Below are 9626 nucleotides of genomic sequence, written 5' to 3'. Positions count from 1 at the left end.
GTATCCCCAGTCGTGTGTTCTGTTTTACGTTTGATATTATGTTCTGTGCTTTCAGAACTGACTCTGAAAGTGAAGGTTTCTTTTGTCTTGTTATCAGCCAGTTCACATCCCCCCGTGGTCTGTTGTCTAGAAGCGGCTCATGCTGGCTGGCTTTGCTTTGCTTTTCTTTACTTGCTTGCTTCTGCTTTTACCTTTGCTTTTCAGTTAGTTTAGCTAAGCAGTCCAATTCTTTCCCTGGACTGTTTTTTTTCCCTTTCCTGACTATCACTCCAAACTGCTCCGGTCTGGTACCTGGGAAACACTGAGGAGCACCGAGAGCCTGCGCTCTGTGATCTGCAGCAGCCATTCCCAGTGCCAGAGCAATCCCCAGCGCCCAGACCCGGGCGACCACTCCCAGGAAAGACTTTCTAGATTTGTCATCTCTTCAGAGTGGTGAAAGAGTTTTGTTGTCGTCTGGTGTTGTTCATTATTTTTGGGTTTTTTTGGTGCTTGGGCGTGCTTTGTTTGTTAAATAAACAGGTTTAAAGAAAACAGGTTTTCTCTCCGAGAAAATTCTTCCCGAACCAAGTGGGTGGGGAGGGGCCGTGAGGGTTTGTTTTCTGGGGGCTCCTTCCAGAGGTTTTTCTCTCAAATTTGCCCTAAACTAGGACAGCTCGATGCCCGCCATTTCCAACCGCAGGGCCTAGCGGGACTCTCAAAAAGTGACTCTGCGGGCAGGGCGGCCGAGCAGACGCCGCGCCCGCCGCCACACGCCGGCGAGAAGGGCCGAGGCCGCGCCGCCGCTTCCCGCCCCGCCCCGCCGGACACGTCCCGGAAGCGCTCTGGGAAGGCGCGGGCGCTTCCGGGGGCCGCCGCTCGTCCCTTCGGCCGCTCCGCGTCCCGCCCGCAGCCCCAAGCCCCGCGGCCCCAAGCCCCGCAGCCCCTCCGCCCCCTCCTCACTGTCTCCGAGCCGGGCGATGCCTCCGCGGGGCTCCCGGGGGCCGCTGCCGCCCTTGTTGCTGGTGTGGGCGCTGGCGGCCTGCGCGGCGCGGGCCTCCGAGATCACATTCGAGCTGCCCGACAACGCCAAGCAGTGCTTCTACGAGGAGATCGCCCAGGGCACCAAGTGCACCCTCGAGTTCCAGGTACCGCGGCAGCGGGAGCCGGCCCGGCCGTCTGGGCCGCGGCCCCGAGCTCTGCAGCCGGGCCTCTGCCGGGGGCTCTCCCTTGGCTCCCTTCCTGTAGCGAGTACGTGGGAGCAGCGCCCGGCCAGGGGGCAGCGGTTGCATCCAATGAGAGGTTTCCAGCTTAACTATGGAAAACTCTGCGGGAGCGGCTGGGAGGCTTCTGTGTAGTGCAGGGCTCAGTGGGACACAGAGTTGGCCCTGAAAACTGGCAGTGTCTGTAGCCTGGTCGCTGCCACGTAATGCCCCACCTGAACAGCGCAGAGAATACCTAAAGCACACCTGACCAAGGTGCCGCAGACGTAATTTCCTTGTGGTTTGTGAAGCATCGACAGGATGAACACAGTACATCTTAAGAGCTAGTGTTTTGTATTTCAGAATACAATTCAGGTTTGGGTTGCATACTAAATAGTGAAAGGTTGATAGGAGAAGGATGTGGTACAGCATCACTGTTTGGTGTCTCTTAAGTGTATCTGCAGGGTTGGAACTTTTCAGTCTGCCACATTAGTAGGTGAACTCACTGATAGTAGAGTAGCAGGATGAGAGAAAATTCATGCCTGATGACAAAAATCACAGTTATCTTTGGGGTCTTTTGAAAGGATTAAGTAATTTTTATGGGCTGACTTTTCTTGCTGAAGTCCTGTGCTTTCTAGTTTCTCAGTTGCTGTCCCATCTCAAGTATATCTGGGGAATGTTGCTGCCAAATATCAGTCCTTATTACTCTGTCCTGTGTGGTCTAAGTCTTAGATATCATTTTCTCTACCCAAATATATCTTTGCCCTGACTGTTTCTTCCACACAGTCTTTTCTGTGCACTACTTTACCCTGCAGTTTTGAAGTGGGTGTCACTGGACAGATAAGCATGCTGTTGCCATTTTTATTGGTGACCAAAACAGGATTAGCATTGCTAAAAGAAAAGTCTGTATTTGACCAGCCAGCTTGAAGTGCTGTGTGGATATCATTTGGCAGTGTGTCTCAAGGGTTGACAGGCAGCACAAGCAAGTTCTGTGGCAAGGAATCCTAGAGGAACTTTAAAGTTCTGGCCAGTCTTTACGATCTCTCTAAACTGATCTTTTCAGGGTGCCTACACAACTGAATTCAAGTGACTTCCGTGTAATTGGTAAAAAGCACATACTAACCAAATTGTAGATCACATTTCAAAAATGGAGAGGTGTGTTATTGCTTGCCATCTGGATACTTCTAAAACGTTGCCTTTGTGGAAGAGCTGCTGCTCCAGTCTGTTGCTATTTCAGTTGTACCACTAATGTAATCATTTTAATAGCCTGATACTTCAGTAAACTGATTAGCATTTAAACAATGCCATGTGGACTGAAGTGCAGATACAGAGACACTAAAATATTTCCATGATTTCTGCACACATATGAAACAAGTCTCTTCCTCCTTCCACCTGCTTTAATTTGAAAATAAAAAGTTTGCAGCAAAGATGAAGTGTAAAACTGCTATGGTAAGAGTCATCAGAATACCAAGTTGTGAATACCTAAACTCCTGATCAGTCTTTCTGGAGAATCCAGGTAGTAATACACTGTAGACCAACAGTAATCAAAGCCTCAAAAACCCCCTTGGAATAGTTGTGAAGTTTTGAGTCAGTTGCAGGCATTATCTGGATGTGCTGGTTTTTGGAGGAACTCCTCTGTCTAACTGCAGGTCCCCCAGAGCTTGCTCTGTTGATAGCAGTTGACAGGAAAACCGGACAGATGGAAATTCCTGTTATACTGGTCAAACACCATTCCTGCAGCCTAATGCAGCTGATATATATCAGGGCAGTTACACTTTCCTGGCCCACAGTAGGAATTGTCTTGCTTCGTGTTAGCAGTCTCAGCTGGATAAATCAATTCCACGGAGGACTTGAGTGTACTGCAAATGTCAGACTCATTCCTGTCATGTCTTTGCTGTGCCATGGAGTTTCATCTACTGCAGCTTTTGCTGTTGCACAGTTAGTAATAACAAAGTAACTAAAATTGTTCTCCTAAGGGTTTGAAAATACAGTTGACATTGCAAATACTGAACCTGAAGTACTTTTAATTTTTTTCTGTTTGTTGTTCTTGGGAAAATAATTTTGCAGACTCGCTTTGAAAGATTCTCAAATGAATGCATTATGTTTTAAAACACCTATCAAGGCAAAAAGCTTTGCAGTTCCACCTGCCAGACCATACTTCTTAAAGAAATCTGTGAGTGTCCATTTTTTTAAAAAAGACAATTTCTTGGTTTTTGTTTCCAGGTGATCACTGGAGGTCATTATGATGTTGACTGTCGGTTAGAAGATCCCGATGGCATTGTACTGTACAAAGAGATGAAGAAACAATATGATAGCTTCACATTTACTGCATCCAGGAATGGAACATACAAGTTCTGCTTCAGCAATGAGTTCTCTACTTTCACACACAAAACTGTGTACTTCGATTTCCAGGTGGGAGAAGATCCACCACTGTTTCCTAGTGAGAACAGAGTAACTGCACTTACCCAGGTAAGATGCTGTTGTTTTTGACGAAAGTTTGTTAGGTGAAGGCAATTTTTCTTCAAGTTCAGGTGCTTTAGTTATCAACGTAACTTTTGAAAATAAACTAATTGAAGCTTTAAAATGTTCTGAATTGCAACAAATAGGCTTTCTTTGTAAAGATAAGATTCATAGAACACAAAACAGAGCTGAGAAGGAATTGCCAAATGTCTAAGAGGAAATTAGGACAGAAACTTAATGCCGCTGCTGTTTGGGGTTTTGTTGTTTAGGTGGTTTCTGGGGGTTTTTTTGTTTTCAGTTTGGTTGGTGGGATTTTTCTGGCGTTTCCGAGGAAACATCCTTTTAATGATACAGTATTTGTGGCTCTTGACATGTGGATTTCACTATAGAGATATTGGTGGAATAGGATTTTAAAAATTTTCAAGCTCTGTAAAAACTCTCAGAATTATTTCTATATTTAAAACAGTAGAGTTTTTTTAGGAGGACAACTGATGTAACTGCTGGTTTTAAAATGGAGAAGGAAATTCTAGCAAAATAAATCAATAAAGTCCGCTGTATTTATCTGGCTTCCAGATATTTGGGCTTTATAAGTCTACGAAGTGTCAGAGCATTACTGTTATTGTACTTTCAGGATTTTTGTACTACCTGTACACAATCTAAATACCTTAAAACTTTATTTGAAACACTTCATCAATTGCTGCAGTGCTTTTATTTGGTGTTTAAATTCTTGATACTATATCTTGTAGTTTCTTTTTTTTTTGCTTCTTTGGAAGGAGGTTCTTTTTGCAGTTCTGGTCAGGCTTGTGGCATGACCAAATTTGGGCAGCCTTTCATGGGAACAGTTAAAGGTAAATCCATAAAACCAGAGTGACCTTGTGTTTAAATCCCTTGTGCAGATCAGGATATTTCTACAATTTACCAATAGCAAAGCTTAGTTTGGAAAAACTCATTTTGAGTTTTGTTGAGAAGATTATCTTAGATTTGTTCAGACACATGTCTTGAAAGTCATCACAATGTGGTTAGATACAGGTATAAGGGACTGAGAGGAGCCCTACAAGGGCATTAAACATTTCCATAATAGTAATTTGTTTGATCTTCAGGAAATACTAACTTGAAGCCATTAAAGAGAAACCTAAATTGTGAGTAGAAAATAAGTATTTTGGAGATCTATTGACTATTTCTTAGTCATCAAAACAAAGAGAGGAGTACTTTTGCTTACAGCAGATAAACTGAAACAGCAAGAAGTTTATATAAAAAATAATCTACAACTTGGAAAACTAATAATGCTTTTTTTAAAATGAAAAATCATGAAATTGGCCAAGTTGGTAAGTATTTTTGTATGAGTAAGGTATTGAGCGTTCAGGAGCACTGGAGGATAACAATTGTCTCTTCTCTAACAACTTTTTGTATAGATGACTAGAGAATGGTTCCTTGACAACAGAATAGACATTGTACAACTTGAGTGAGAATTAATCAATGAAGAATGTCATATTTGTGAAAACAGAAGCATATACTATATGCTGTGTGCAGCTTAATATTATAACCTACTGCTTATTTTCCTGCAGAATTAACAGCTGGAGGATCAGTGACATTTCAAAAATATTTCTGAGGGTCATTTTGAATCCAAATATGAATTTGGAATTTGTTCATTAATTCTAAGACCTCAGTGCTTTTTATTAGTTCTGTGTTTTTATCTGCTTGTGTATTTAACAGTGTCACATTTTTGTGTGTAAAGTTTCATTAGTATAAGTTACATTTTATTGTATTTGCACTATTTCTATCTGACATTGGTCTGAGTTAATTCTTACCTTGCAAAGTTACATGAACTCCTCATTTTAAATATCAAAACACAAAATCACGAGAAAGGTTCTTAATTCCATGTTGTGTGTTTGTTTCTCCAGATGGAGTCTGCGTGTGTTTCAATTCATGAAGCTTTGAAGTCTGTCATCGACTATCAGACTCACTTCCGCTTGAGGGAAGCACAGGGCCGCAGCAGAGCAGAGGATTTAAACACAAGGGTGGCCTACTGGTCAATAGGGGAAGCAATCATCCTTCTTGTTGTTAGTATTGGGCAGGTATTTCTCCTTAAAAGCTTCTTCTCAGATAAGAGAACCACGACAACGCGTGTTGGATCATAACCAGTAGCAGCAATGCTTCAGGTGTGTTACCCATTAAGATTAGCAGTTCTCCAATTTAACTGTAGGTACAGAGGTCTGAATATATGCAACATTCAAATGTATATACTCATCATCTCTTAAAAATCACAAAACAGATCCAAAAAGTTATGAAAGGGACACATAATCTGAAATATTTTTAAGGATCCTTTGAAACTTAAGTTTTAATTCCTATATTAAAATATCTGGCAGTATCTAGTTTCTCTTTATTTCTACTGATACTAATCCTAACCAAGTTTGATTTTTACCAGTACAGTTAGTCATCTGCAGTGTAATACTTCAAAATAACCCAACAGTCTAGTGTCTGATAAAGGGGACTATATATATGAAAATCTCATTTCATTTTAATGTTCAGGCTGAATATCTTGGATTATAAAAAAGAAAATGTGATTAACTAACAGTGTAGTGCACTGTTTTTTGATTTGCTGTTTAAAAAAAAAAAATAGAATCACACCACTTGCTTTTTTGTAAAATTGTTGAAAGCTTGGCACTACACTGTGGTACTACACATCTTTGTCAGACTAGAAAGTCTTCAGAATTTGCTGAATTTTATACTTCATTATGATTGCTTAAACATACATTCTTCTGTATTAAAATAAACACATTTTCTGTTTTGCAATGTTTGTTTTACTGAAGAAATTATAAGCTGAGACTACTCAGGAAACTCACTTCTGCATACAAAAAAAATCCAAATTTCCAAGTTTATGTAAAAAACATGCAATAGAATAGGGAGTCTTCTGACCTTGTTATCAAACCTGTGTAGTACTCATACATGCTGCTGCTGCAGTGGCTTTTTGGATTTAAGACCAGAAGTAGTTTGGTTTGTTAAACAGCACAGCACCAGCGCTGGATGAGGCTAGTACTTGTTAGTCAAGTACAAAGCTCTTTACTAAATTGTTTTCCTAGTAAGAGGGCAATTTGATACTGATATTGCATTGCACAAGTGCTGTAAATATTCCTCTTGTGTGGTGCACTGAGACATGACAGCCTTGTGCATATAATTGCCCCTCTGTTTTGTTAGTGGTTGGGAAATGTTTTAAATATTTCAGGTTATCTTTTTGGTAGAGTTATTAGAATTACATTGTTTTCACTGCTTATGTCTTCAGTAGCTTATGTACTGCAAAATTCTGTTTTATTTGGTTGTGGAAGGCAGTAAATGTATGTACATGCCCATAGTTTGAACTGAGCTGGTCGTAGTAAGGCTAAACTCCTTAAATGGCTCTGGGAAAAAAAAGAATTTAATAAGGCTGACCAATTCTTAAATGCACACAAAATAAACTAAAGTGAAAAATTTGTCATGTGTTACTAGCTAAATCAAAGAATGCTTCTTACACAAGTTTTTGACAAGCAGAGAAAGAGTGCTACACCCTTATTAATTGTCAACAGTATTTCTAGCAAAAATTTGAAATTACATGTTCAGGTTACTCTTGAGCAGTCTGAGGAATTGATCTAAGATGACTTGATTTTAGATCATGTCATGGTTGAAAAAAATAAAAGTGCTCCTACTCTGTTGTGAACTGATTGACTGCTCTTTGGGAGATTGAAGGAAAACATCAGACAGCTCAAAGATTATTTAGAAGGTCATGGAGGTATTTAAAATAATTAAGTAAAATTCAGGATGTAAAGTTCTGCTGTCCTGTACTGAATTTCGAATACTGCAGTCACATTTTGGGATGCAGGTTCCCCAGAAATAGTTAGACCCACTAATACAAAAAAACAAAAGTCTGCTTTTGTCTTGTGATACAATTCTGTGCCTGCACACAACATTCTTGATTGTACCCCTGTGCTTTTTCTTCTTGTGCTTCAGCAACTGATGTCTAGTACTTTGTGTTGTCTTGCACACAGTAGTGAAGCAAGTGGTACACTTCAGGTGCAAGTGTCAAATGAAAACATTATTTACTTTTGCTAGTATTCTTTATTTCTGGAGTTTGAATATTACGTAGCTTTAATCCCAGCAAAGGCATTTGTTTGAAGGTTTGAATAGTGTTGGGTTTTTTTTCCACCGAGTTGTTATGTGTGCTGGCAAAAGTGGTAAATAGTGCTATAAAACTGATGATGATCAGCTATCGCATACATGTCTCTTTATTCTTTCATAATGTTTGAATGTGTGGACTGTTCCATTCAATGTTACTCCCACAGCAGAGGTTTAGTGGACTTGACTTTTCCATTAAAGTTAGGTGTCTGAACCAGTGCTCTGTCATCCTGCTGCATAATATGCAGCAACAGCTTAAAAATGCCTTTATTTTTGTGTTGTTAAAAACATGGCACAAACACACATTTAAACAGCTGTATATAGTTTTTAACTGACTGAATAGGATATAATAAAACACACATGCTAACACGCAGTGGGTGAAGAAGTGCATTGTGACCTTTGGTTAAAACTGCACCTTTTTAATATGTGAGCAGTTTGGTTAATGGTGTGATACACAAGAAAACACCCTGCGTTAAAGGGGATATAGCTGTGTTTTTAATTGCTAAATGCTCTGGGTTTCAGCTATGCGTTGGATGTTTTATGTTTACAAAACTTTGTTTGGTGTCCTGGAATTTTAGTTTGAGGGTGTGGTGGAGGTGGGGGGAGGGGGGGTGGGTGGGAAATTTAGTTTTAAGTAAGACAAAAAGCAGACCCTGTGAATATTGTATGGGAAAATAAAAAATTAATATATGAATGTGGTCTGATTGTTTTGTTTGCATATGGGATTGGGAAACATAATTCTTCAAAAAAGCTTTGAATCATAATTTGATTAGTCAGCTTGTGTTTTAATGTACTGCAGTTAATCTACCTCCTGACAATTGGTCATTACTTCAGCCATGCTTAGCAAGGTAGTCTGGTTACTGGCTCTTTTGCTCAGTATGTCTGTAATGCAGGCAGTCACAGTCATAAATCTCTTCATGTTGGAGTAGAATTCAAAGTATTTAATTGCAGATGCCAGGACTTATTTGGGACTTACTGCATGTTTTCACATACAGAGTTACAGAGGGAAGTGGAAAGGTGCTTTCAATTAGTGTTGTCCAATTACAAAATATGAACTTCAAATAAGTAGTGACTGAATGTGTGATTTGAGGTACTTTATATTGCATTGGTTTAAAGAACAGATGTGGTAGGCATCATTGTTTGTGTGGACACCTTCCAGAATTACATTTCTTGCTAAGTCAGTTGCTATATATTAAAAAAATTCTGAGACTACTTATGCAGCAGTTGAATTAAGAAAAGCTTCTGTTTAGAAGTATGAGTAAGCTCTCTTTCAGTGATGTGTTACTGTTATGGCCAAGTAGTTGTCTGGGGCTTTTTAATGTGCATTGATTTTGAATTGTGATTTTAATGTGCACGATTTTGAATTAACTTTAGTTGTGGTCTAAAGTGCTTTTCTGCTGAAAGGTGATAATTGTACCAAAAAAAAAAAAAATAGACAAAGTGAAAAGATGAGTCAGTGGATCAAGTGACATGCATGATGATGATGAAGGCTTTTATCAAGGAAGGGAGGAGAAACATGCTCTGGACCACCACAAATTTAAACAATTCCTGAACTTCCAGGCTACCAGAGGGCACAGGTGCAGCAGGGCTACCACAACCACCTCCTTCAGGGGTGATATGAAATCAAGAGTTTAACACAGGCCCTAAATGAGATGGATGAAAAGTCTTTCACAGTCTTCCTTTGACTTTCAGAATCAATTCCTGAAAAGAAAGTTATGCTATGTGCACACTGAAGGTGCTACTGATTTTTATCAAGTTAAGTGTTGTGAGACATGAAGGAAAGTGACATGAAGGAAAGACTCAGTTTAGCTTAGTAAGAACTCCTGACAGTAACAGCTCTTA

At 40.0% G+C, this 9626-nt stretch overlaps 1 protein-coding gene across 1 annotated transcript; it reads left to right on the top strand.

Annotated features, from left to right (window-relative positions):
* Positions 1–824: 824 nt before the first annotated feature.
* Positions 825–8478, top strand: TMED7 (transmembrane p24 trafficking protein 7). Its single transcript, XM_021546206.4, has 3 exons — positions 825–1124; positions 3402–3647; positions 5540–8478. The coding sequence occupies exons 1-3, from the start codon at positions 957–959 to the stop codon at positions 5774–5776; spliced, it is 651 nt and encodes a 216-aa protein (XP_021401881.1). The 5' UTR covers positions 825–956; the 3' UTR covers positions 5777–8478.
* Positions 8479–9626: the final 1148 nt, after the last annotated feature.

Source organism: Lonchura striata, chromosome Z (assembly GCF_050655825.1).
Source record: "Lonchura striata isolate lonStrDom1 chromosome Z, ASM5065582v1, whole genome shotgun sequence".
Classification (NCBI taxonomy): Eukaryota; Metazoa; Chordata; class Aves; order Passeriformes; family Estrildidae; genus Lonchura; species Lonchura striata.
Note: the sequence above shows the minus strand (reverse complement) of the source record. Positions and strands in the feature narration are given on the sequence as shown.

Excerpts from the sequence above, each read along its gene's own strand:
- TMED7 (XM_021546206.4), top strand. The coding sequence starts at position 957 with ATGCCTCCGCGGGGCTCCCGGGGGCCGCTGCCGCCCTTGTTGCTGGTG. Across the intron at positions 1,125-3,401 it reads AGTGCACCCTCGAGTTCCAG|GTGATCACTGGAGGTCATTA; the intron begins GTACCGCGGCAG and ends TTTTGTTTCCAG. Across the intron at positions 3,648-5,539 it reads GAGTAACTGCACTTACCCAG|ATGGAGTCTGCGTGTGTTTC; the intron begins GTAAGATGCTGT and ends TTGTTTCTCCAG.